The sequence below is a fragment of the Phyllostomus hastatus genome, unplaced genomic scaffold, assembly GCF_019186645.2.
Source record: "Phyllostomus hastatus isolate PE091 unplaced genomic scaffold, TTU_PhHast_1.1 phas_contig_1, whole genome shotgun sequence".
Taxonomy (NCBI): domain Eukaryota; kingdom Metazoa; phylum Chordata; class Mammalia; order Chiroptera; family Phyllostomidae; genus Phyllostomus; species Phyllostomus hastatus.
Genome location: NW_025333498.1, coordinates 21,324,587 through 21,352,577, shown reverse-complemented (window position 1 = coordinate 21,352,577; position 27,991 = coordinate 21,324,587). Strand labels below are relative to the sequence as shown.

Below are 27,991 nucleotides of genomic sequence, written 5' to 3'. Positions count from 1 at the left end.
CGGTGTCTTTCATCCTGTGTCTGGGAGACTGAAGGCACATGGCCACATTCAAGTGGCTGCTGCCCGAGGTTCTGCAGAAAGACTCAGGAGACCAACAGCAGAAACAAAGACCTTTTGCTCCCATTGACTTACAAAAATTGTGCAGGTTGTGACTCCACAAAGAATGTGTCCAAGGGGTATGCAACTCCAGGCTTCTGATTCAAATGTCAAGACACTGGCACAGAATGAAAATTTGCATGTGATTAGCAAAGGTGTTCCCACTTACTGCCCGAGTGTTTCACATAGTTGTGTTAAAGTGACTATATACCGATACACAGAGTGTGGTATACGCTTAGGATGGAATATTCTGCCTTAAAAAGGAAGGAAATTCCAACACAAACTACAGGATGAAGCTTTCATTTATGCTAAATGAACTAAGCCAGACACAAAAGGACAAACAGTGCACGATTCCTGTTGTATGAGCTACCTAGAGTGGTCAAAGTCATCGAAGACCGGAAGTGAATGGTGATTGCCAGAGGAGCTGGGGGCAGGGCAATCAGGCGTTCCTGCTCAGTGGGCACACCGTTTCAGTTTTGCAAGATGAAAAATTTCTGGAGATAGTGGTGGGTGAGGGTTGCCCCACACTGCGAATGTACTTAATGACACAGAACTGTACATTTAAAAATGGTCACGATGGTAAATGCCATGTTATGTCAATTTTACCACAATTAGGAAACATAACTAAATTTTTAAAAATTTTAAATGTCTGTATACCATAGCTGAAATAACAGCAGAGTGTGAGTCATCACTCACAGGAATGTAAAGAAACACTCCACTGATGGGGCCGGTGGGCCCTGCAGGCACGCCAGCAGAGGCAGGACAGAAGCCAATGATCTTTGTGATTTTCCCACCCCAATTCTACCAAAATCCTTGATTCTTGTGGTGATGGTACCCACCAATTTGCCCAAAGCCTTCCTCGTGAAAAACTATCGCTGAATGCTCTTCACTGTGTGGGGTGCGGTGGCAGGTACGGGAGAAACCAACCTGGCCTCTGGGGTAAGGAGGAGTGCCCAGGCCTTGCCCTTACAAAAACAGGATGAGGAGTCTGTTCTCTTGGACACCTGCCACCTCTGTCAAAGCCAAAGTCCTCTGGGCACATACCCAGCTGCCCTCCTATGGCCGGAGAATCCCTTGCACACTCCACCTGACCCAGCTTTCTCCCACAATGCCTAGCTGCTGAACTTACAGAAACTCCCTCCAAATAATCAGTCAGCAACCCAGCTAGCAGTGAGTGGCAAGAGCCTAATGGCTAACTTTTTCTAAATGTTAAGAGCTAACAAGGAAAATGTGACCTCCCTTTCTTATTTACCCTTCCCAGCTAAAAGTTATGAAACGCCAAGAGTGGAATTCTCACACAAAATGGGGAAGCTATGTTTCCAGCTGCAAACAGTGGTCTCTGACCTCCTGGCTTAATTTCAGGCCAGAATTATAAATTGATGAGACTTTGGGGTTCTGCTCTTACCAAATAGTTTACTGAAGCAGAGAATTTGTCTCTCCATTTTGCCCTTGTAGAGATTAGCAGAATGCCTTCTATGCAATGTAACAATTCTAGATATATTTAGTTTCTGACTGCATTTTAGACATGGGTTTTAGTGGACTTTCACTCTCTTTCTCTGAACCTAACAAGTGCTTTTCAAATGATTCTTTTTCTATCCTTTCTTTGTAAATGTCAGGTAACCTACGGCATCCACCTCTGTGCTTTTTGGGCTAAAAAAAGCCTGGGAAAAGTGTGTGATTTAAATCAATTGTAATGGCAGATAAGTAGGAGAGACACCAGATTATATTCCTTTGCTGAGAATCTCCCCCACCAGGGTTTGGATATGACGTAATCAAGAGGCATGAAGAGGACGATTTGCTCAGATGGGTGCAGTTTTGCATAACAGCTGGCTGATTTTACCTCATCTTCCATCCCTTTCAGAGTATCCTGGAGCTGGAGAAGGAAAGAATTAAACTTTTATGCAACAACTTAAACCAGTACACCCAACATATTTCTGTTTTTGGCCAAACACTGACCACAGTGAGTAGCCAAGATGTCCCCGTGTCCGGTATACATGGTAGGGGCTGGCAGGGAGCATGTCTTCAGCGACCTTGTCCTGCTTCCCCTGGCTTTGCAGTGCCACACGCACATTCATGGTGCCATCAGCAACATAGATGTCGAAAAAGATATCCAGGCTCTGATGGAAGACACTGCCGTCTCATCTGCAGAAAATACATCCGAGTTCCTGTTAACCGATTACTTTGTAAGTATGGGATGGAAGGAAATTCTGTTAATGGAGAACCTTAGTCAGGTACAGAGATTCATTTAAAAATAATTGAGAACAATTGTAAAGGAAGCGTCATTTTTAAATGGAAAATATTGATTTTTTCACGGTTCATATAAATTAAAAAGCAATATCGTTTATAAACTAGGCAATGGAAATGTCTTTGATGTTCTCCGGAAGGGGAAGCAAGTCAAAGAGGGCTTTCGACTGAATCTTCATTCTTGGTCTTCTAGGAGAGTAATGCCAATCACAGATGTTTCATGACCGGTACATAATCAGTGTATCATCTTGGTTGTCTGTTGCTGCATAACAAATCACCCCTTAACTTAATGGCTTAAAGCAAATATTTATTATCTCACAGCTTCTATGGGTCAGGAATGCAGCAGGGGCTCAGCTAGGTGCTTCTGAGTCCCTCACAAGGCTGCCATCAAAGTGTCAGCCAGGACTGCCGACATCCAAGGCTCTGCTGGGAAGTGGACCGCCTCCAAGCCTGCTCGCGTGGCTGCTGGCAGGCCTCCGGTCCTGGCTCACTGCCGGCTGGGGGTATTATTTCCTTACCCAGTGGGTCTCTCCTCAGGGCAGCACACATGGCAGCCTGCTTGTCCCAGAATTTTGATTCAAGAAGACAGAGGTAGAGTGCCCAAGATAGAAGCATAGTCTCTTACAGGCTCATCTCAGAAGTGACATCACATCACATTCTGTTTGTTAGAAGCAAGTCAGTAAGTGCAGCCCACACTCAAGCCAGGGGCATTATACTCAGACATGAATCCCAGGAGCTGGGACTCATTACCAACGTTCTTGACAGTCCTTTGAAAACATTGGACCAACTTACACAGGCTTGTTTTGAGGGCCACTGGATGACTCTACTATGGCACCTGAGCTAAAAACAGAGAAGTGTCCCTACTCGGAGCCCGGCATCTTGTCTCTTTGCTTTTGGAGTAAGTTCTTGGTCTTTTGACTTCCTGACAGCTCTTCCTTTGGCCCTTTGCTATATTTCATTCAGACTTCTAAGGTCCATATTGGGAAGCTTACCTTTCTCTGTATATAGAACCAAACCACTGGTCATGTCCTTCTATAGGATTAAAGTGTAGCCAAAGTCAATATCCCAGGATTCACACCAGGGAACAAGAGGTAAGGGGAGTGAAAAGGGCAGTTAGATCTGGGCAAGGCAGGGAATCCAGCAGCTAGGAAAGTGAACTTCTTTTCCCTTTCCCCACCTTCCAAACAGCAGTAAGTGGCCAGCTATTTCTTCAATGAATCCTTTTTTTTCCTACCTTGGCAAAGACAAAGCAAATTAGCACTAGCAATGTCTTTTCAAAGCAGAAGCAAAGATAGAGATGGGAGCAGGAAGGAAGATTTGATTACAGTAGGAAAGTACTTTCTTTTTTTTTTCTTCCAAACAGTAGAGGTGATCCCTGAAATGAGAAAATGCACAATAATATGTATCTATTACTTCCTTTAAAAAAGATAATAAAAATGTCCCTATAGATTAACTTGTCAATAAAATAAGGGTCATTCTCCTTGAAAATTTGCCTAGGTCTCTATTTAAATACAAGGAGGCAGGCATGATGGTTTATCATTAATTGAGGCACCCACGGGAATTTTTGGTTTCTATGAAACTTCTGTGTACCAGAACTAACAGCTACATATCTGTTGTCTGAGAGAACGCACTATATCTTCAAATAGGCAAATAAGATTTTCCCAGTATTCTTAATGCAAACTGCCCTCAAAGTCAGACTGCATAGCCATGGCAGTAACTGCAGAGTGACTTTTATCTACGGCTATGAAATTCTCGTGGACAAGAGCTAAGACAGAACAATCTGAGCACAAATGTTGGAGAGCCGATGACCAGTGTGAACATATTTATAAGGTCACTCACTGTAAAGGCCATGTTCAAAGACTATATCTGTAGTTTTATATGCCTCATCCTGTATTAATCTTTTTTCTAACACATCTTTGGAAGAGAGGAAGAATTTAAGAAAGCTAAAAGATAGTAGTATACTCTATTCTCAAGTTGATCTAGTAGTGATCTTCCCCTAGAGATACATTGTTGAACAGCAGATGTCCCCCAGCTGACTCAATGAAGTTCTGGACTGGTAGGGGAGCCAGGATATAAAGTGCATTCCTCCAGCAAGGAAGGCCGGGGGGCTGGAGTTCGGCATCCTGTGGTTTAGCCAGAGCTCAGCTGGGGGTGTGAAGTCAGCTTGGGCTATAAGAAAACTGTTTATATGTAATGTATAATATATAAATGAAGTATATATAAATGAAGTATTCTTATCTGTGCATTACATTTTTATAAAGGCTATTCCCATTGCTCTAAATCCTCAGCTTCCCTTTCTTCGTGACAATCTATCTGAAGCAACCTTCCACCAACATTTGGGATCCTAGTTTTCCTCCTTCCCTGTGGGATAAGTCCAGACTCTCTCATGCCCATCTTCAGTCATTAGTTTCCTCTCTTTCTCCTTAGGTTTCTCTCCCTTTGCTACATGTTCAGCCACCTCCCCGCCCAACCCTAACATCCCAATTTTTTTTTCATTCAACCCTTGGCATATGTTTGTGAAAGTTTGGATTTTGGTCATGGTGTCTCACAGCCTATCTGATAAAATCCCTGTTTCTTCCCCCAAATCTGGCCTAAACTACCCAGACTTTTTCTTCCACTATGTTTGCTCAGCAGCTGGTCTGTTCACTGTTCCTGATACATTTTGCAGAGTCCCCACTCTGTCCTTTGCTTGAGCCAACTCTTCTGCTGGGGTTACCCTTTGTCCTCCTTCTCCTCCCTGAAAAATCCTGGTTTAGTCTTCTAGCCTCCTCAGAGCTTTCATGCCCATGTCCCTGCCCTTGGTGGGCCATGCATTCCTGTGTGCACCATTCATGACTGAACATGGCATTGATTTGCTAGGTCTGTTATGTTATGCTTCGAGGCCTTACTAAATTATAAACCCATCCTGGGAAGAGCTTTTGTGTTTCATTCACATGTTCCCAATAGCTAGTAATACAGAACACAATAAAATTTGTTTTGCTCCTGAAGCAGCCCTGGCTTGAGGCATATACATGATAGTATATTTGGACCATTAAAGGGCTCTAACTTGAATAAAGATAAAAATAGAGAGCAATAAGTACAGAACAAATAGATTTACTTATCCAGAAGCTATGAACTAGCTATAGTAAGGCTCTCCTCCAAGAATACTTCGTTCTATTAATGAAAGTTATCAGCTATGTATTTACAAGCTGTGAAAAAGAAGATGTTTTCTTATTAAGCAGGTCTAGAAAATCTGTATAAAACCAAAGGTTACCTGCTTTTTTTAAAAAACTTTTTCTTCCATCCAGCTAAAGTTAAATACAGTCAGCAAAAGTCTCAGTGCAACTGGGAGAGAAAACTCTTTCTTTTTCCCCCATAAATTGTTAAATGTCCTTTAGGAAGAAGAACCTAACAATGCAATGAATAAAGAGCGACAAAAGTCTTCAATAAAATCAAAACTGATGAGACTGCAGAGAGATATTGAAAAAGCCTCAGGAGACCTGGAAGGTGTGTAGTTCTGTGAATGGCCTGAAGAGGGACAGCATTCTCGTTCAGAGCTGGGGTGATCCTGCTTTTGCTGCCTGAGGCAGGAACCATCTTGTTTAGAGAATCATATGTCAAACCTAATTTGTGTGAATAAAGACAAATGTTTAAAAAGAAAGGAGAGAACAAGAAACTGAAAATGACATTGTGGTCTATCTATGGGAGCTAAATTAGTACTATACCACCTATTCCAGAAATGTAGCATTTTACTATGTTTCTTACATTGGCTGGAATGAGGGACCATTCATATGCTTAAAAAAAAACAACAACAACAGTAGATCTGTGCTCAGGGCTTTCAGTTTTCTTATTCATTTCCTTTGGAATTAACTTTCGAAACTATGTAAAAAGTCACTCAGGTCTATTCCTAAAGTGAGCCTGTCAGCATGTGCAGCAGCTCTAAAGTGATCCAGATGATAGAAACGACTCCCCACTTGTGTTTGTGACATGTACAGCTTATTTTATGTGAACCAGAACCCTATGTTGCAATGTAATACCTGACAGGAAATCCAAGGGAGCAAAAATGTCTACAGATGTAAATACCATAAGGTGGGAAAGCCTAACACAGGGTCAATGTCAGGAATCCACCACAAAATGGGTCACAAGGAGGATTCATAAGCTAACCTTGGAAAAATAACAGTCAAGATTCGTTAAGCATCAACCAGCGTTTCTCACCTTTCATTAAATGAAGGTGAAAGTCGCCAATTTGGTAAAATTGAGAAACAACTACCTACAGAAACAGCCCTGGGCATTTAGGAAATACTTCTGGGCTCAGGCTCCTGTGGCGTGGGACTCCTCTCAGCTGCGTCCCACCAGGACAGGAGGACTGTGACCAAGGGCATGATTTCATTTTTAGGACTCCAGCGAATGTTGAAAGCTTACTCCAGCAACTCCTTCCCAGACCCAGAGAGCCAGAAAAGCACAGCAGCCTTAATGGAGGAGGTAAATATTTGCGGAGTGCAGTTTCCTAGACTCAGTCATGAAAGAGTTATTTTTAGAATGCTTGTTTTCAGGCCCATTTGACCTCTGTTTGCCTTTCCTTTCTCATGACACAGAACGATCTAGTCAGAGAGCTTATAAGGTCAGATCCTTGGCAGAGAGTTTGACTGATCTGGAAAAATCCAACTACTAGGAACATTTGCTATAGTGTTCTCCCAGGAAAAAAAGTGTGCCCTAAATAGAATTCTCCAAAACGGAATCATCCCTTCAGGGTCTGGAAACCAAGGGTACTTTTAACCCAGTTAAGAAACGTGACCAAAACACAGGTTCTATGTTCAGAAAGGCCTGTATTTGGAGCTGTCTAGCTCTGCTGTTTACCGAGACCTGGGATAACTTTAGATTTCTCATCTATAAAATGGGGATATTGGTATCTACCTCAAAGGGATTTTGTGAGGATTAAATATTGTTTAGAAAAATGCTAGCACAGTGAGCAGTGGAGAGCTGAAAAACTGGTCATTATTATTCACACGCGGTTTCCCATTCAATCCTCAACTAACATCACTGTCTTCTGAGAATAACAGGAGGAAGGAAACATGTGGGGACGGATGCGCAAGGTGGCATCTTTGGCAGAATGGACGTTAAAAAGGCAACTAGCAAAGGCCCACAAATTTTATATGGGAACAAAAACGAACAGATAACTGTTACCTATGTGTATGGATTATGGGTTTTCTGCTGTCATTAGAGCAAGAGGAAGTTGATGGGTTATCTTTTCTGAGAAAAATTCAGGAAGAGATAAAAATTTTTGCAATGTTTGAAGGACATAGGAACCTGGACAAGCTTCCCTTGAAAATAGCCTAACTCAGCGATTTTCCGCCTTCTTCATCTCAGGGCACACGTAAACTAATAACGAAAATTCTGCAGCACACCAAAAAAAATATATTGTATTTTTTGCCGATCTGACAAAAAAATAGGTATAATTTTGATTTATTCACCCTGGACAGAATTTGTTGTGTTGAGTGTTGTCATTTTTTTTTTATTTATCGACTAAAGAAAAAAAGGTCGGTGCCCCTGACTGTCGGTGCTCAGGTATTGCATGTTTTAAAAATTATTGCAGCACACCAGTTGAAAAATGCTGGCCTAATTCTCTTGTGAGTAGATACCCAGTAATTCTGTGCAAGCAGGCAATTTGAGATATTCTTTGCTGAAAGCAGACAGATGCAGCCAGGCACAGTTTGTCTATTTGCTAGCACAGGCTTCCTTCAGTGGGGTGCGGTTGCAGGAACAAACCTAACACTCCCTGTGAAAAGAAAAGCCTGAATTCTGTTCATTTGCAAGCAGAGGTCTAATATATTTGCCATGACACATGACTATAATTTTTTATGAAATTATAAAATAGACTCTAGGACATTTTCTGTGACAACACAAAATGTTTAGTTAACTAATTTGATATGAATAATATTTACCAAAATAAAGTCATATAGAGCACTTTACGATGACATAAGTTATAAGTGTATTTCTTTGGTTGTTCCTCAACAGAATATTGTCATTTTTATTGCCAGCATAGAATATGTATTAGGATAGGCTGGGTACACAACTGGACTGATTCACACCGTGGAGGATGCAAGGTGGGAGAGCAACTGATCTCCAAGTTCACAATGTTTGTGATCTAGTGAAAGAACAAATGCAAGCCTTCAGATAGTGCACGCCAAATATCCATGTAATTTCATTACACACCTCAGCACCTTTTGGAGGGAAACTTGTGTTATTTGTAGATTTTGTTTTACCCAAGGAAGTTTTCTTGCAAGAGAACACTTTGTTTCGTTTAAATTCTTTTTAATTCACTGTTTTCTGGTCTTTGAAGTGCCATATTTGAAGCAAAAATGTTGGCAAGGCATGTTCTCTGAGAAATTGTTGCAGGTATTATCTTTAGATATGGGAAGGCGTGCCACAGAGAAGAGGAAAGAGACTCGCTCTGTGATGCTCTCAAATGCAGACTAGATCTAACGATAGAAGGTAAGGGATTGATTTCATCTTAGGGAAGCCTGCCTCACAATGCAGTAGATTGTTCCAAGGACTAGAGACCTTCCTCATCGATTGGAACTGACTGATGGGACCTTAGGGTTAGGAATCTGCATGCTGGATGTATGGAAAAGGGAGAGGCAATGGTGAGGAAGAGACTGGGTAAGCAGGCCCCTTCTAAGGCTTTGGTTCTGTTATTGATTCACCTTGACTGGACACAGACTGACAAAGAAGTCATCATAAAGTTTTTGGTTCAAGGTCAAATAGAGAATAGGAAGAACCTGAGTGTATCTTAAGCTTCAATCTCTATTTTTATAATCAAATACCCTAGAACATTGTTTCAATTTTCCAGGAGTGTGACTGTGAACTTTCTGGGTAATATAAGACCTCACCTCTTCAAGAAAAACAATGAAAAACATCAACAAAATAAATAAATAAAGCCTGTCTGCCTAGCATCATTGTAATTTGATTATATTGATGAGTTCAAGTCTATTCATGATGTTGAGCACCTATGCCTCAATTGCCTCTCCTCCAAAAGTCTACCTTCTACAGTTAATACTTATTATTCCCTTTTCACTCCTCAGCAAAAAATTTGGAAAATTTTTGTAGGTATTCACTGCTACAAAATACTGAGTAAAATATCTACCAAGGTTTCTGGTTTACCATGTCACAAGAGTCCAGATAAGACACATTCAACAACCAATGCTTTCCTTGGGAAAAGGGTCCATTTTTTCTCTCCTCAACGTGTTCTGTGTGTATCTGCATGTGAGTTGAATGTGTACGTTTCTACACCTCTTTGTCATTTTGGAAGTTGTCCTGATAGCCTTTTACCCATGCAGTTGTGCCTCATTTTCTAGCAATTTACTCACAAGGCCCAACGATATATCCACAGACCAATTTGAAACTAGATGTGTTGCAAGCAAACTCCTATAAACTGTCAGCAGTGTTAGCAGAACTCGAGCAAAGACCTCAACCCAGCCATCCTTGTAGTGACTCCATCTTCAAGTGGAAAGAAAAGGTAAACATTTAAGAGATTGGTTGTAATTTGGTTTTTTTTTTAAGATTATTTTAGGCAGAGGGGAAAAGAGGGAGTAACAGAGGGAGAGAAACATCAATGTGTGGTTGCCTGTCACGTACCCCCTACTGTGGACCTGGCCTGCAACCCAGGCATGTGCCCTAGACTGGGAATTGAACCAACAACCGTTTGGTTCACAGGCTGGTGCTCAATCCACTGAGCCACTCCAGCCAGGGCTGGTTATAATTTCTTGACAAGGCTTTCTGGGTGATGTGGCTTAAAGTAGCATCAGAGCGGGGAGGAAAAGTTGTTGTGAATTATACATGTCATATGTCCCAAATCTCAACTTCAGAATTTTAAAATAAATGTATTTTCATCTCTTTTGAGCAGAGTAATAAGAGCTAAATAGAACTGAGCATTATTTGTATGCTACATATGAGAGGTTAAAAGCACTTTGGATTTCTTCTTCCCTCTCCTCATATCTTGACTTTATCCTTTCAATGTGCTTTTATAGTAAAATTTTTATTAAACTGAAATTTTAGTATTCATACAAACCTAAATTACAAGGTTTGTGATATGCATTAGTTTCATCCATTTAATATACTACACAGTGTAGACAATGCATGAGCATGGTTTTTAAAAATCATGTACATGTATTTCCCAGTGTTACCCTCCTTAGGAATGGATGGTGAACACGTGAATAAGCATGGGTTAACTATGGCTTGAAGTGTTTTCTGTTCTCTATCAGAAGAGGGTGCCAGAACTATCTTGTGATCAAAGGACAGTTTTCTTTGTAAGAGATTTGAGAGCTGGAAAATGGTCTGGGAAGGAAGGAAGTGGGGAAAGAGGGAGGGAAGGGAGAGAGAGAGGGAGGAAGAGAGGAAGGAAGGAAACTGTCTCAATTATTGAGACAGAACTATGATGATTTATTTGCATTTAAGCCAATTAAAGTTGAATTTGTAGGAGTAATGGTGTGAATATTATTAGTTTACCTAGGTCCAGGTCAGAATTGCAAACACAGGCTATAAAATATGGTAATTGTCTAATTATGAAAATATTAAGCCTTTGGATATAAGAAAGCTCTAGAGTAGGGTTTAGGAACATAGCTAATGCTTTATTTATACCCACCTACAAAAAAAAATTTAAAAAAAATTCCTAAGGAAAACAGCTACAGAAGAATTATTTTTCATGAATACTTGTGTTGTTAAAAAAATTTTTTTTTAAATTTGATTTGAACAGCAGCAGACACACAGTTATGTAAGAATATCTCGGCCTTTTCTGATGATGAAATCAGGGAATGTTGTGAGAGAGGCATCTTCTGGTGGGCAGAGCAATCCAAGTTCTTCATCCACAGGTAATCCCATGCCCAGAATAATTTGGGGCCAAATCCTATCAGTAAAGCCCATTGTGATATTTACATGTTATTTTCAGAGCCACAGTGATACATCAGCTCAAAGAAATTAACATTTAAATGAAAACTCATTAGCTATTAGAATTTGTAGCTTTCTGTGCAAATGTAATCGAAAACGTGTGAAGGTATCAAGAAGAGTCAGGGGCTGGGAAATTCTATGAGGTGAGAGGACTGGTTCCATGTTACTCAGAGAGCTTGCAGTTTGCTGTGCATGCTGTCACCCATAAGCCTTTGGAAAGAGCTCTGAGCTCTGTCTCCAGAGCCCCCTGCAGACTCCCATAGAGACCCTGTTCTCTCTGAGAGAAACATGTTGGTCCCAGGGCCTACTTACCCTCTTTATTCATCCACCTGACTTCAGCCATTTGTCCATCTACATCCTACTACATTTTACCTTTCAACATGCACACATGCACACACGTTATTGTCCTTCACAGTTCAACTACAGTTACCATGACCTTGACTCTCTAGTTTCTTTTCTCTTTTGGGGGGGAATTTTTGTTTTATTGCTGTTCAATTATAGTTGCCCCCATTTTCCCCGCATTACTCTCCCTCTGCCCTACCCACCCCCACATTCAATCCTCCCCCCACCCTGTTGTCCTGGTCCATGGGTCCTTTATACACGTCCCTTGACAACCTTCCCCTTCTTTCCCCATGTCTCTGCTTCTGTTTTTTTTTTTTTTTTGCTTGTTCGTTTTGTTGATTAGGTTCCATTTATAGGTGAGTCTAGTTTCTTGATTAGAAATTGGCAAAATAAAAAAAAGTCTCAATAAAACCCAGAAAATTATGGTCCACATAGTGTATGAGAGACTTGCCGTTGCATGGTTTGAGAAGCAGTTCTGTAAGTACCTAGGATGATGGCAAGAAGCACGTACTCGTAGTGTCCCCTGTCTATACCTCAGTGGCAACACTTGTATATGATTTCCAGAATACACCTACAGCAGCACATGAATACTGCACATACTAGCAAAGTGATGTCGATTAAGTTCATGTGGGAAGCAAATAATTTTAAATTGTCATCTTTGTTATATTATAATAACTTTTGTCTCCACACTAATTTTCTATGTTGTGATATAGTCCTTGATTATATAATATACACAGTCCACACACATATAGTAGGTTCATCATAAATGGTGAGTAAATCAAGGAATAAGTAGTATGTAAAATTATAAAGTTTTCTTTGGAGAAGACATGAATGTTTCTAAGCTCTGCTCCACCCTGGTAAACAACTAACCAGTTTCCAGTCGTGTTCCTCTCACTTAATGACACAGCATTGGTAACTATAACCTGATCCACCTTCCAGCCTCCGGTGTGGCCCAGCACTGCAGCAGTCTTTGCAAAGCCCTGTACTCTTTTCAAGCCAGACAAGATGATGAATTGAGTTTGGAAGTAGGTAAGTTTCATTCTCAAATGTTTCATTGCTTTCTCATGTTGAAATCCTTAACTAGACTAAAACTCCACTCTTAGTACAGTAGTCTTAAAAGTTACAGCCATTCAACTCAGTTCGGGTTTATAATCACCCTTCTTAGAAGGCAGAGATAAAGCACATCAAAAATAAGGCTCATATAATAAAAATAGCTAACTAACATCTATTCAGTGCTTACTATGTGCCAGACATTATTGCAAGTTCATTGTCCAATTTAATATTCATAAAAGCTTTTGAAGTGGGTATTGTCACTTATTCCCATTTTATTGCTGAGGAGACTGAGGCACAGAGAGGTTAGGAATTTTGGCTAAGGTCATAGGCAATGGCAGTGCAGGATCTGAACGTAGAGACTCAGTGATGCTTAGTCACCACGCTGTGCGATGGAAGAATGGCAGTGATGAGTCATCAGAGGTGTGACCCGACCTTTCTCTTTTTCCAAAAGCTAACCACACAGGCATGGGAAGTGACTTCCTCTCCTGGCTAAGTGTCAGAGCAAGTTCTAGAATCCAGGTCAAAGGACTCCCAGATTAATATTTTTCCCATTTAGCTCTCAGAAAGTGTTTTATGACCAAGCTAAGGAAGCACAGCACTTTCTTTGTATCACAGATTTTTAGCATGAAAAGGTATTACGTAATGGGCTATATAGATGTCAACATTATTAAACAAGAAAATATCACCGACCTCAACGCTGCGTGTCCAGTTAGCAACCACGGTTGGATGTGAAAGCTAAAGCAGAGACCTGGAAATGAAAGGTTAATGAGAAGAGTTGTATTGTAGGAAAAGGCTTTCATCTGTGAACAGCACATGGACCCCAGAGCCAAGGGAAAATTAAGATGGATTTTTGAAGCTAAAGAACAGAGACTCCACTGATTTGCTATTGGTTAGTGGGTGCTTCCTTTTCAGTTTGCCAATCCGATTTCTCCGGGCAATTACTTTTCCTGCTAACTCAGCAACAGGTAGAGACAAGAAACAAGGAAATGGAAAGTAAACCCTCTTTTCCATTGTTCTTAAATCAACCTTCGCTTTACCTAAAAGTTTTAAGTGTTACAGAAGTCATTTTACTATTGGTGTCATCCTGAGGGTACCTACTGAGGGCAGTAAGCAGGTAAATGAAGTGCTGTAGTCCCACTTTCCATACAAATAGAAAACACAATTCCCAGATGCCGTCTAGAACCCAAGGTCTTGAGTTTGAATTGTGTAGTAACTTCCTTGGTTGCAAAGCCTACTTATACTTTATATCCTAAGTGGGTTTTATAAATTAAATGAGACATTGGGGCCTAGGGAAACTGGCAATAAGATTTGAAATTATCCATTTGAATTTCCGTTAGTAGACTGTGTCAATCTGCTGACCTGACAAAACTCATTAGAGAGCAAACTTAGCTCAGAATGATCTCCTGTAAATAGTGATTTATGACTGAGGAGAGGTAGAAGAGGGGTAAACAGTCTGCTTTGTCTTAAGAAAAAAAATGACTGGAAAACAGAATGAAAGAAAGAAATACTTAAAAATTACCTTAGAATGATACTCAGGATGAAGTAGCTTTGGGATCCTGAAGGAAGTCCATGTTTCCACTTCGATGTGCAGAAAGCAGCCAGAGAGAAGCGGCCTCTCTCAAAAGAGAAGGACTTGGCCGAAGGATTTGGAGCACCAGGTTGAGCTTTAGGGTTATTATTATTGGAATAGTATTTGTGTTGCAAAAAGAGAATTAGAGAACAGCCATGCATTTCTTGGGAATTCTTTTTATTTAAGTCATGGCTTTAAAAAAGTATTGTCTTCAAATTGACATTTTACTAAAGTAATCCAACCTTTGAATGAGGAGTAATATTTCTGTGCAAAGCTGTTAGATGGAATTTGGACTGTGAGGCTGGCACACATAACAGAGAGTTTGTCTTAATCTAAAGAAAAGCCTGGCAGCAGAGACATGGTGCAGCACACCAAACTACCGCAGCCACCAACAGGAGAAAGCCTTGCAGCGCAGATGCCAGGAAAGGGTTTGGTGGCAGTCTGTATCCAAAGGGAGCCAGACAACATGAGAGGGATGTAGGTTCCAATGTGATTCCCTTTCTGATCAAACTATATTATGACTCTGTCCATCATCTTACTCTTCTTAATATTTGCTGCCTTGAGACTGCTTCATACAGAGGTGGTCACTAAAGTTGGCTTCTTCTGTATCACGTGCAGAAAACAATGCTACCCAGTATCTCCTTGAAAGCAGACTCTTGTGAAAACTGTCTCACCAATTGAGTTCAGGCATGTGCTCAAATTGCAGAGATCCATTTGTCTAACTAAATGTGCGTTTTCACAGGTGACATCGTGATGATACACAAGAAACAAGATGGAGGATGGTGGTTTGGATCTTTAAATGGCAAAAAGGGCCACTTTCCTGCTGCTTATGTGGAGGAACTCCCTTCAAACGCTGCGTACACAGGCATAAGACAAGATTCTCAACACACCACCTTACTTACACTGTAAAGTGTACAATGTGATGCAAATAAAGATAAATGCTGTGATCTTTCCAGGTTTATCTTTATAAATGACTGATGGAGTCCTACCTGCAAGTGAGGAGATGGAGGGTGGAGGGAGGCAGGAAGAGGCGCATGGCTCCTAGAGTTTTTGAATTCTTAGGAGACCCTGGAGGTGCCCCTTCACAGTCCCTGGTGTCCCAGAGAGAGGCAGACTCCAAGGCAGGTTTTGCTCCTCACATGAAGTCACATCGTTTTCTGGTAGCAGAACAGATTCTAGAATTGAGATGTCCTTTTCCTCTGGACTTGGGTGAAAATAGGCCACAGTAGGCTTACAAGGGGATAGACTGGGTCTGGGAGATGAAGAGCAACAGGTTTAAGTCCCAGAAGACAGCAGAAGACAGGCAGGAAAGACGCTAGTGATATAGACCCAAGTGAGGAGACTATAGAACAAAGGGTCAGGAGCTGAGGTCAGGAGTTTGCCTGACCAGAAGAGGGGGTGGTAGACAAGAAGTCTACATACTCTTTGGCTGGTGTGGTTTAGTGGATTGAGTGCTAGCCTACAAACCAAAGGATCAAGGGTTTGATTTCCAGTCACGGCACATGCCTGGGCTTCGGGCCAGGTCCTAGGATGGGGGCATATGAAAGGCCACCACACATTGGTGTTTCTCTCCCTCTCTTTCTCCCTCCCTTCCCCTCTCTCTAAAAATAAATAAAATCTTAAAAAAAATAAGTCTACATACTAGGTGGGTGACCTCAGAGTAGAATGGAGTTCCATCCTACACCAGTGACCTGAGGGAGCAGCTGCTTATATACCCTCTTCCCACAACCAGAACTGCTCTTAAAATGAGGTCAAGTGTGAGCCTGAGGTGGCTGCAGATCTGAGAACAAGAGCAAGGCAGATGGGAAAGGGTTAGAAAGGAGACAGTGCCTGACATTCTGTCACTCCTGGCCCATTTGGAAACTATACCAATTCAGAAATCAGGAATTCTGTACTTCCCAACCAGGTCATTATGAAAGGAATACCCTGGGCAACTTCCTAGTAAAGGGTACTATTCTTGAGGATAACAGTTTAGAATGGAGAAACACGGTATAGCAGCATCTTTCAGAAAATGGCCTAAAAGTCAGCCTGGAAATCACACACTTCTCCACAACTTCAATGGAAGATATGGTGTTGATGGAAACATCTGGGCACATCTACATTTGTGCCAAATAAAGAGTCAGGATTAAAGCAGCAATTAAAATCCTTTCCATTTCTCTCTTGCCTTCTACTTCTTTTTTTTTTTAATTTGTCAGAGTTTGTATCTTCAAAAAGGAATTTTTCAAAGCAAGCATGTATGCTTTTATACCATGCACCATTACACTCCTGTAGGATATAACTTACACATAGAAACATGAATAGATAGAGATACCAGACCTGAAGGAGCTCAAGTAAAATTTCTTAGGTGAGACATAACTTCCAGCCTAGAAGAACAGATCAGAAGTTGTAATGTCATCAGTAATGGTGTATTAATGACAGTTTTCTGCACATAGGCTGAATAATAGACCATTAGACCATGAACAGAGATTTTGACTTTATATTTCCTTTTTATCTTATTTCTTTCCATTAGCCTTGATATATAAAAACTAATGTAGCAATTGACTGCAGCCTACACTGGATCCTTTGTATAGAGAAAGTGATAATGGTGGTTTGGTCCTGAAACTCTTTGAACGTAATTTTCTAAGAGACTCCTCTTTCTTCATAAATCAGTTTTACTTTGTAAAAACATAAATGGTTTTCCTGTTTTGAAATGTTGCTACACATTTTTTTTGCAGCTGTGATATGTAATTTTCAAACTTCAAAGAAATGCTATAGTCTTAAACTAGAACAACTTTTTCTTGAAGATCTTTTCAATAACACAAGAATTTTCTCACTGGACAGTTGGGGATGGTACCCTTAGATTTTGGTAAAAATACATTGTGAATGTAAAAATTAACACATTAGTACATATTGTGAAGATTAGTGATGTGCCCAAAGCTTCCATATAAAAAATAAATTTTAATATTAATATTTTAAACTTTTTAAAAAGATTTTATTTATGTTTAGAGAGAGGGGAAAGAAAGGAGAAACAGGGAAAGAAACATCAATGTGTGGTTGCTCTCATGCACCCCCTACTGGGGACCTAGCCTGCAACCCAGGCATGTACCCTGACTGGGAATCGAACCCTTGACCCTTTGGTTTGCAGGCCCTCACTCAATCCATTGAGCCACACCAGCCAGAGCTAATATTTTTAAACTTTTAATTGGATTTTCATAATTACACTCCACTAAGCAGTTTCATATGTCAGGAAGTTTTTAGCAACATTGACAACTTGAAATATAGGCAGAAGGAGGATCTGAGCAAGATTTTCACTGAAAGCATCAGAAGACATTATTCTAATTTACCTCCTTTCCAGTAAAGGCTAATATATCCATCCCACTATCAACCAGAAAAAGTATTAATTTCACTTTCAATTACCCATAGTAGTATTCATAATGGATATATGAGCTATTCTGATTCATCAAAAAGGAATATAATATGCGGTTTGGGATAAAGTAAATTTTATTGTACAGTATTATAAGGCTTAACTGATGATAATTTGAGCATAGTCTAATTTCATTGTCCCTCCAAGGAAAAAAACCCTCCTCTCCCAAAGTCTAGATGGCTCTGTGGGGTAGTCAGCCTGATTTGGAGCAAGAGCTTTAGTGTATTAGAATCAAAATAACATGCCCTATTGTCATTTGCTATAATGCATAGGAAGAACAGGGTGTATAACCATGGGAAGGTGGACCTGCAGGCATAGGGCACAGGAAGGTGGGACTCAAAGTTGACCTAGGGCATGAGGACAAGCCAAGAGCAGGAACCTTTTGTAGAGAATGCAGCTACACGGACAGAGCCACAAAGATGGAGTGTCAGAGTTCCCTGTGTGCTGTGATTCTGAGGGAAAGTCTGTGCCCCTGCCTCCTGCTGAGCAGCAGCAAGAGCAGGAGTGAGAATGAGCCAGCTAGAGAAACCAGGCCTTTCTGCAGACAGGACCTCAGCTCAGGTGAATCTGCTGAAGGGAGAGAGCCAAGTGGACACTAACCCAATCAGGGATCACAGGAATGTTGAGGAATGGAGCTTGGACAAGTGGTAGAGTAAACAGACTCTCACAGACTTCAAAGAGAAAGTCTTTTTAGGTAAACAGGCTTTCACAGAGTTGAAGCGAATATCCCTTTCTCAAAGGAACTATGGAATAGGAAAACCAACTGAGTAGTGCGAGCCAGCCTAACTGGCCAGAGGAAGACCTTGGTTCTAAGGCTCAGGTCTAATGATAGAGATTTGGGAACAAAAAGGAATCACACCAGGGAGTGTCTAGGAGGGACTGGGGCCAGGCTAGCCAGGTACATGAGGTGGCAAATGTGTCACTGATCTGTTTCCACTGGCTTGTGAATTGAATTGAATTTTCCTGGCATCAGAGCCAATGGTAAGCGCTTACTCCAATGGTTCACCAAGTAAAGTTCTGAGCCCAACTTTCACCTGGACCAGCAGCACCCATATAACCTCACACTACATTGGTAATGCAAATTACCGTCCCCTACTTCCCACTCAGAGACTCAGCTATCTGTGGTTCCACAACCACTCCAGCTGGTGCTAACGTAAGTTCACTCTTGAGAACCACTGATTTACTTGAATGAATCCTGAGAATACTTTCTAAACTATAGCAGACACACTGGGAAGAAGCACCGTTGGAGAAAGTGGAGAAAAACCATGCACTCAGGAAGCTGACTTAAAAAAGGAATATCCCCTCCTTTTGATCCAATAAGTTTTTTAAGATGAGTGGTGTTGGGGACCTCACTGGAGACTTCTTTCCTTATTGTGGAGGCTGCAACAGCTAAGGGCAATTTTTCCTATTTTAGGTTCTTCATTGGCCCTGGGAAGAAGGAACACTTTGACTTAGATTACATTCTCTCACACACAAAAAAATCTTCTTCCTCTTTCTCTGTCACTTACTAGATACTCTCATTGGCAAAAGAAAGAATGGATGGGCCATATCTTGACAATAGGGAATGAGAAGCAAACAGCTCCCCTGCCCCCTCAGCCTGTTCCTCGGGACTCCCCACCCTGCCCCCCTCAGCCTATTCCTTGGTACTCCCCACACTGACCTTTGGCTCCCATCCTCCCGTTCTCTCCTTTTTCAGCCCCTCTCCCTTCTCCGACCATCCCGTTCAGACATGGCAGACTAGTCCTGGTCATTTAGGCTCCACGTTGCCCATCCAGGTCTCCCTTCTCTGGTGCAGCTTCTCAGCCTGAAACTGGTCAGGTAAAGAAATATACAATCTACAATTTAGGAGAGAGAAAAAAGGAAAGCATCTGTGGTTACCTGGAATCTAAACTCAGTCCTCCATTTCTGACTTACCATTAATACAACCAATACTGTTCCCCATTAGGTCCCCGAGTGTAACCTTTTAAGGAGGGGAAGCAACCACAAATGCCTTCAGAGGCCAGAGTGGTAAAACTAATAAATGAAATAGGTTGAATGTCATATTTTAAGAAAAGTAGTGGGGATAGATTGAACTGGAGAAAATATGCTCCATCTAAAGGTATTTAAAAATATATAATATTCTGTTTTAGGTAAATTTTATTGTTCAGTATAATTCCCAAAATATTGTGCCCTAAAGATGAAGGCCAAAATATTATGATCTCCACTCTGTTATATATAAATTAGTATTCCTCCACCTCTATAATTCTTGATAGTATTCTAATATACTTAACAGAATATCTAATTAGTCAGAACATTTTTAGTCATACTAGTTGAGCTAAATTTGCTGAAATAAACCATAGGATTATATTAAGGTTCACAACTGAATTTTATTCCACCATGAAAAAAATGCCTTGGAATATAATGTCACTCCTGTTTTTTTTCTAATATTATACTAAATTTTTCTTTTAAACTGATTAATGAATAGCCATAGCACGTAAAGGTTAGACTTCTAGAATCTCAGAGACAGGAAGCAATATCAGAGATCACACAGTCCAACTCATCTATTCAACATTCATCGATTTATGCATTTACTCTGCCCCTTACTCATTTTGCCCCTTGAACATTTCAGTGTAGAGCTATGTGCCAGAGAGTGGGCTAATGATAAAGATACCAAAAATGACCTTGGTCAACCCTCAAAGGGCACACAATCTAGTGGAAAAGACAAAAAATGGAAACAAAACATTGCAATACCATGCAAACGAGTTTGTGTATACGGAGTCATGGCTGAATTGGATTATCTTCTGTTTTTTTAAAGCTTTATTGAGGTATAACTTAAATACAATAAAATTACCTTTTAAATACAGCTCATTGAGTTTGATAAATGTATAGTCAGGCTGCGACCCGTACAATCATGTTAAAACATTTTCAGATCCTCCAAACTTTCCATTTTGTAGTCAGCCTTGCCCCCGGCCCCAGCCCCAGGTAGCCACTGGTCTTCATTCTGACATGTACTTTTGTCTTTCTTAATTTCTTTGGTTTTGTCATTTCCTTTCTCCCCTGCTTCACACCTCCAGTCTGATCAGCAAAAACTAAAATGGCAAGTCTATGAAACTACACAAAGTGCAGTAAGGCCAGATGAGAAAATTGATGGACAAAAAGGTTAAATGACTTGCCCAGGACCACATATAAATTTTAATAGACCAAAGATGGGGGCACTTCCTAATTCTCAAATGTTCCCCAATATTGTATTCATGAGGGAAGACAGGATTCTTCACAAACCAAGTTGGAGTATTTAAGATTGACCATTATACATTCCATATTTCTTTGAATCTCAAATGTTGCCCCCTTCTAAGTTCTTATAAAAATCTATTAAGCCAAGTAACATAACTTCTCTCTTGCAGTTTTTCCTTATCCTAGCTGCTACCTTCAGCTTGCCTAGTGGCTAAGGGAAGGAGAGAACCTGTGTCCAAACTCCAGACATTCTTCACATCAGTCTACAGCATGTATCTTTCTTACTCCACATCACAATATATTTAACAGTACCAACAAAAGAGCTGATTTTAAGCAGATCATATGAGGTCTGTCCAGAAGGTAGCCAGCCATGCAATATGAAAAATAGAGCCATTTATTGAAGAAGATACAAGAAACATTGTACATAGGACAATGACACTCAATCTCTTTAAAGAAGGCACCTGGGGACCTCATATAGTTCTCCCAATCACCATCAACTGCCCCATCATATTTTCCTGAATCTCATCAACAGTCTGAAATCTCTTCCCTTTCAAAGGTGATTTTGGTTTTGGGAAAAGCCCGATGTCGCAGGGCACCAAACAGACCTGAAGAGGGGCTGAGTCACCTGGGTGGTTGGGTGTTTCACCAAAACACTCTGCACAAGACGTGATGCATGAGCAGGCACATTGTCATGATGAAGCTACCCATCACCAGTCACCTATAGTTGTGGTCTTCTGAATTAGCGGAATAGTTTTCATGGAGGAATGTTCAAGTATAATGTAAAACTTGATGCAGATTCACTGCTCTACTCATTTAGTTATTTTGAATGTGACAGCCACACAGTACACATGCTCACTAAATGGTGTCTCCCGCCCCCACTGACCAGTACAGTGAAGTCATCATTGTTCACACATGCACATTCCAGTCCACTCTCCTTGGCTGCCAGGTTACATCCATGTCATGCAAACTGTTCTCATTATATTAAAAATAGCTGGACTTTTTCCAGACAGACCTCATATATCATGGATTCAACTGATGGACTCTTTCTAGTTAGATAAACTTCTTTTCTCTGTTCAGAAATATTCTTGTTCTCTATTAACTTATCATTAAGTCAAGAATTAGTTGTGCAACCATCATTAATTTCTATAAATTACTGAACATCTCAGCAACATGCCTGCAGGTATTATTGAACAAGTAAGCTCCTTTTCAAAGGTGTCATATTTTATTTTGTATTAAGTAATTTTCTATTGAGTCTATGTAATGTGTTGAACATTAACAAATATTTATCAAGCTTCCACTATGTGCCAGACACAATGCTAAGTGATAGCCAAATAGGCAATTTGCTGTCTTGGTACATATATTAAAACATAATTGTCTCTGTACAGGAATTTTCTAAAGTGGAAGAGACGCAACACTTTCTCATCCTCATTAGCCTGGCAATTAAAACTTCAAACCTATTAGAACACTTTAGCAGATTTTGTGCTGGTTAGCTTTTTTTAACTTAATCAATTAGTGTTTGAGTTTAATCTTAGAGATCTCATTGTCCCACTTTATTATAAAATGTGGACCCGATTAGTCGGCCCCATTTGGATTCCATTTCAAACAGTTTCACTACCTGAGCATATTTTCTTCCCATTTAAGAAACTCTCTTATCTTTGCATGTTATGCTTTATTTCTATATCAAGATTTTTAAGTACTTGAGATTGTTATTTCATTTTTATAACATACCATCCTAAAAAATGCATAAAGAGAACAAGTTCAATAGGATAGCTGGGCTTGCCTTTCATGTGTATGTGTAACATTCAAAGTATAATTTCTATAATGTATTGTCAATGTAAGAAACATCCAAACCTGCAGAGAATTTTGATGAGTTTATTTGAGCTAAATTGACAACATATGATGCGGAGCAAGATTGCAAATGCTCCAGAAAAATAACAGTTTTGCAGCTTCTTTTATGCATTTCCAGTTAAGGAGGATACTTAAGGAAGATTACATGGAGGGGGAGAAGCAAAGCAGGGAATGGATTACAAAATAGTTAACAAGAGCCTGCCCTCTCATGAGGGTGGTTACCTTATTTCAAAGGTGTGTCATCTCAAATGCACAAAAACAATGGACATGTCTAGCTTAAGGCAAAGATAATAAACCTTTTACTAAAAAGTTATAGGCCTGGGAAGTAACTACTTCCCAGTTAAGAATCTATGATCAGGTCACCCTATGAGGTTACTTTCCTTAGAACCCCCCCTTTTTTGTCCCCAGTATCAACTTTAATATTTAAGCTAATATATTAATATTAGCTCTATAATCTTCCTAGGTTGGCACATAGTAAACCTCAAAAATTAAGCCCTCCATATTTGATTAAACAGATAAAGACTTATGTATAACTCAAAGGTCCTCCATTCAGCATTTCCACAGATATCTCAGCTCATGAGACCTACATGCTTAGAAACTTCTCAGTGAGTCTCATGGGGTCCAGAGATCAGGTACTCTGCTCATTGTTTTCCTATGATCTGTGGGTCAAGACAGTTTACCCTGCCCCACGCCCTTAATCATTATGCTTCCATAGAAACACAAAACCTCATTTATACTATAGAAGTGTAACAGTGGCCAATTGTAACCTACCCCACCACTCTTGCCACAGTGTTTCTGTTAGTGCTGACTCTGACTAATACGCAGCTTGTAGATGAATAGCATGTTGGTATAAGAATCCTAGGAACTAACTTCAAAAGATTCAGACTCCACCTCCAGGCCTCCCAGCTCCAGATTTGTTGACCTCCAACCGTGGAGCCAGGATGACATCCAGTCAGGATGATGTGACTCCAGGATGACCCGACCAGGATGACTCACACAGGATCGTCCCTTGCCTTACTGGAATGGACTGGGCTGGTCTACACATAGAGACTTTTCAAACCCTTCCCCTGATCTGTTTGTTCTTCTCCCCTCCCTCCTTATAAAACCTCTGCCTGCACCGAGGTGTAAAGATAGGCTTTACACCTAGTGAGCTGAGTGCCCCATCTTCCAGGTGGCCCGCATCTGAATAAACTAGTTTCCTTTACATCAGCCTTTACTTAAGCTCCTGCCTCTCAAGTATTGGCTTTCGTAGTGGCACACAGCATTCGGTTATAGAAGTTTAAATTGTTTAGAACCTTGTTAAGAACTTTGTCTTTACTTACTTTCACTGCAATGTAACATAGAGAGACAGAAGGCATAGTCTAGGTGAGACTCGTGGATTAGGTGCCAGACTGCCACCTGGGTTTGAACTCCAACTCCAACACCAGCGGTTTGATGTGGAGTTACTTAAACTCTCTGTACCTTGGATTCCTTACCCGTAGAACAAGGTTACAGGCAGGGCAGCATCTAGCACACAGGTTTTCGAGGGAATATAAATGAATAAATATACAGGGCCTGGCACAAATAAGGCCCTTTGTATTACAAAGTCTTTTATTACAAAATCATAAGCATGTACTTCTGTAACGTAATAATCACACTCAAGCACACCATATGACATTGTACGTGGAACATTCAAATTAAAACTATAAATTATTACACCCCATTATTACCCTACCAGTCACATTCAAGCACGCATTACTTCTACTAGACCCGTTTGTTGTAAAGGGCTTAGAACATTGTTAGACACCTAAGAAAGACTAAAAAAGTATTCACTATTATTGTAAGGTAGCTAGTCCCTAACAATCCTGGTTTTGGGATGAATCAACTTCCCAGTTGAGGAAACAAATCATTGTAAAGCTCTGCAGTCACAGGCACTTTGTTTGCTGATAGTGCACTGTTTGTACAGTTGACTTCGGATCCCACAGTGGAGCTGGATCCTACACCATCCCTTTGTGACTTCCCTGCTGTGTGGCTTGTCCCACCTCCACCCCCAGTTAGAAGTGAAGAATGGCTGTCCTAGAGGAGAAACAGACCCAAGTAAGGAGTTCCCCATCTCTTCTCTCATTGCCAACCTTTATCTCTCTAATTTGCAGGTGAAAGTGTCACAGGTGGGTACAGGTAACCAGGTTCTTAGTGATCGGGACAAAGAATTGAACCAAACACCCAGAGTTTATAGAAGAAAACATGGGAACAGGCCAACTCCAAGTAAAGATTGACCTCATAGGCTGGAGGGGCTCTATTCTTATAGGGTAGATCTTTCCTGGCTAGTTTTGGTGGGCTTTACTGCGCATATACAAGTAGTTGTATGTACAAGTAGTTGTATTACTTTAAAGCTACTGCGCATGTGGTCTCCCATAATCCTTCCCGATTGACCACCAGGGAAGAGGGGCCCACAATGCTACCAAATTGACCCCCATTTCTCCTGGGGTCCTCCTGTACTAGGTACACCTTTCCCTTCGCCAGAGAATTATACCTCTCCATGTTAGAGATTGGTGAAAAGAAAACAAATTATTTATTCAAGTTATACAGACTTAAAAGTAATGTCTTCATCAAAATCCCAAAGTCCCTTAAAACACCCACAAACACACACAGTCCTTCCTTCCCCCCTTTGCCCAGTCTGGGGTACTGCATCTCAGGAAAAGAAATAGAAGTCCGTGGCTCAGGCAGCGCCTGGTTCTTCCCAGTAATCCATGCTCGGCTGGCAGGACTTCCTCAGTTCCCAGCACCATCGGCTGTGTTGCTGGGATCTCCAGCTAAAGCTGCGTGGTGGTTCTCTGCTGAAGCTGCGTGGTGATTCTTCTCATGGCTGCCGGGGGAGGGGGGTCCCCTTGTGCCAAAAGTGTGTGGTCCTCCTTACATGGCTGCAGCTGTGTGCTTCCCTCTCCTTACATGGGTGCAGGAGTCTCCACTCAGCCAAAACGGCATGGTTCTCTCTCCCAATGGCTGCTGCGTCTGGGGTTTAAATCCCCGCACCAATCTTCCTCTGCAGCCCCATTTCCGACTCCTCCCACACTTGGCCTCACCTGCCAGAACTCATATCTTTCCAGCTTTACTGGGGCTGCCATTGTGGGTCTGGGCAGGTGCAGCCCCATGTCATGGAGCCAATCTTCTCCTAGCTCCCACGCAGGCGCTGTAACTAAAGGGACCTGCCTCCCAGTTATGTCTTGGTGGGGAAATTACTTCCATTCCCTTGACTCAGAGCATGGCCACAGCTATTTAACATATCTATGTAACCAGCCAAAGGCCACAGATATGTTAAACGACCAAGGCAAAGGGTAGCTGCAAGGTTGTTGCTCTGGGAAACAGCTCTCAATGGCCCTGCTCCATTTGTCCCTTCCCCCAACCCACACCTAGGGGGGTGTGAGGACATCCTAAAATCTGGATACCTTGAGTTCTGCACCCCATTACAAATCCTTCTTTTGGGGACCCTCTGGCTGCACCCTCCTACAAAAGGGATCCTTCAGAATTTCTTTAATAGCCACACCATGCCAATGCCTTTTCATTGAATGATTCAAAACACATCATCAAGAGTTTGTGGTATGAGACATGTCTTCTCTTATCTCAGTGACTGATCTTATGTTTTATGTTTGTTCCTTGTGAATATATTTTGAGCAGGGAACTCAGTAAATAAACACTGTAGTAATCTGCTATTTTTTTAATGTTAAACATCTAATCTCTCTTTCCCTTTTGAGAACTGTAACATCCCTACTCTTAGTGTAAGTTATTGCTGTTTGCCCAACTCCACACCCCCATTTCAGGGGGTATCTAGTCTAATCCAAAGCATGTACTTTACTCCTCTGATCATCAGTGACTGGATCAGGGATTGAGATGGGCTTGAAATTGCTCGAGTGCACCAAATGGAACCTGAGCCCAGAAATAAACACCTGAGAAATGGATCCTACTGATATATTGTACTTGGAGCTCTATCCAAATCAAGCTAGGTCCAGAAAACACAAAGTGGGCTTACACGTTCATTTAAATGTAGGTATGTAAAAAAAAAAAAAAAAAGGCCAAATGTGAGGCCAAGTGTGAAGATCTGCCTAGGAAAACTATAGTTTTGCTCACTATACTCCCTCTGTTAAAATGACTCCTTTCAGCCAAGGCAAAGCTAAAACAAATAAGACTATTGTTAGTAGAACACACACCAATCTCTAGGGCAGTGTATTGGCCTTTCATTTCTGCAGATAATACCAATCAGTGGTTACTAAAAGCTCATTTATACTCTGAGGCAGGTGGGCAAACACTCCCACCAGTCCACAGCATTCCTCTCATATAAGTTCCAGTTATGAGCAGAGCCTGAGCCAGCTCTTAGGCATGAGAGGAAATGTGACAGCACGCTTTTGAAATCCCCTTCACTAGACAGCTGGCCTGAGGATTTCCCCAGATGTTAGAAGCAGCAGAGGAACTGTAGGTATGGAAGCTGTTGTTCCATGGCTTTTTAGGTGTCTTCAAGATATCCTATAGTACCACGTAGCCTTCATTACAGCCAGCAGAATGAAATACAAGGACATTTACAAGGCAGGGCAGTCACAGAACAAAATCCTAGACCACGCTGACATGTGAGTTCTACTTTGTGTTGGGTAGACTCCCCAGATGAAAAATTTATATCCAAACTGCAATAAGCAGCATAAATATTACAAAATGGAAATTGGTTAAAATGTTCCATACTTGGCATTTTCAAAAATATAAACTTCTTTGACTATCTTAGAATACTGCCAACATTCTTCTGAGATGAAGGTGTATCCTTTAACTCTAGATCCTTCTTGGTTTGAGATACTAGGATGGTAGTAGATAGTACTATCTAGTAGTGTTCATTTTACCAAGGACATTTCAAAATTTGCCAACCCTAGCTTGGGCCCACGCTCCTGTTTTTAATATTACCTGTTCATGATTTTCAAATGCTTGGAAACCACAGAGACAGGGTACAGGCTGTATGTATATAGAATTTATCTAAGAATATATATGTAGGTATATTGTTGATCCTGACAGCTGTGGTGGTGAAGGACTCTGACCCCCATGCAGTTGGAAATCCTCACATAACACATCAGCCTTCTGCAGGTGCAGAAGGAAACACTTTTCCATCCATGCTTGGCTGGATCTGCAGATGTGAAACCCAGGGACATACATGGCCGATAGTGAATTCATTGAAAAAAATCCACATTTAAGTGGACCTGCATAATTCAAACCCATGTTGTTCAAGGGTCAACTGTGTGTGTGTGTGTGTGTGTATATTATCTTTTATTTTACAAAGAACACATTTGACT

General features: G+C 41.0%; 1 protein-coding gene across 5 annotated transcripts in view; it reads left to right on the top strand.

The window, feature by feature from the left end:
* The window catches only part of NOSTRIN (nitric oxide synthase trafficking), a 57,403-nt gene extending 42,223 nt beyond the window's left edge, over positions 1-15,180 (top strand). For 3 of the 5 annotated variants that reach the window (XM_045831487.1, XM_045831521.1, XM_045831514.1), the window contains 8 exons: positions 1,958-2,056; positions 2,154-2,279; positions 5,718-5,826; positions 6,716-6,801; positions 9,710-9,835; positions 11,072-11,186; positions 12,544-12,633; positions 14,970-15,180. In XM_045831487.1, coding sequence (XP_045687443.1) covers positions 1,958-2,056; positions 2,154-2,279; positions 5,718-5,826; positions 6,716-6,801; positions 9,710-9,835; positions 11,072-11,186; positions 12,544-12,633; positions 14,970-15,136 — 918 coding nt within the window. In that variant the 3' untranslated portion in view covers positions 15,137-15,180. The remainder of the gene's footprint in view (positions 1-1,957; positions 2,057-2,153; positions 2,280-5,717; positions 5,827-6,715; positions 6,802-9,709; positions 9,836-11,071; positions 11,187-12,543; positions 12,634-14,969) is intronic. The other 2 variants (XM_045831496.1, XM_045831505.1) reach the window with 2 other exon arrangements.
* Positions 15,181-27,991: the final 12,811 nt, after the last annotated feature.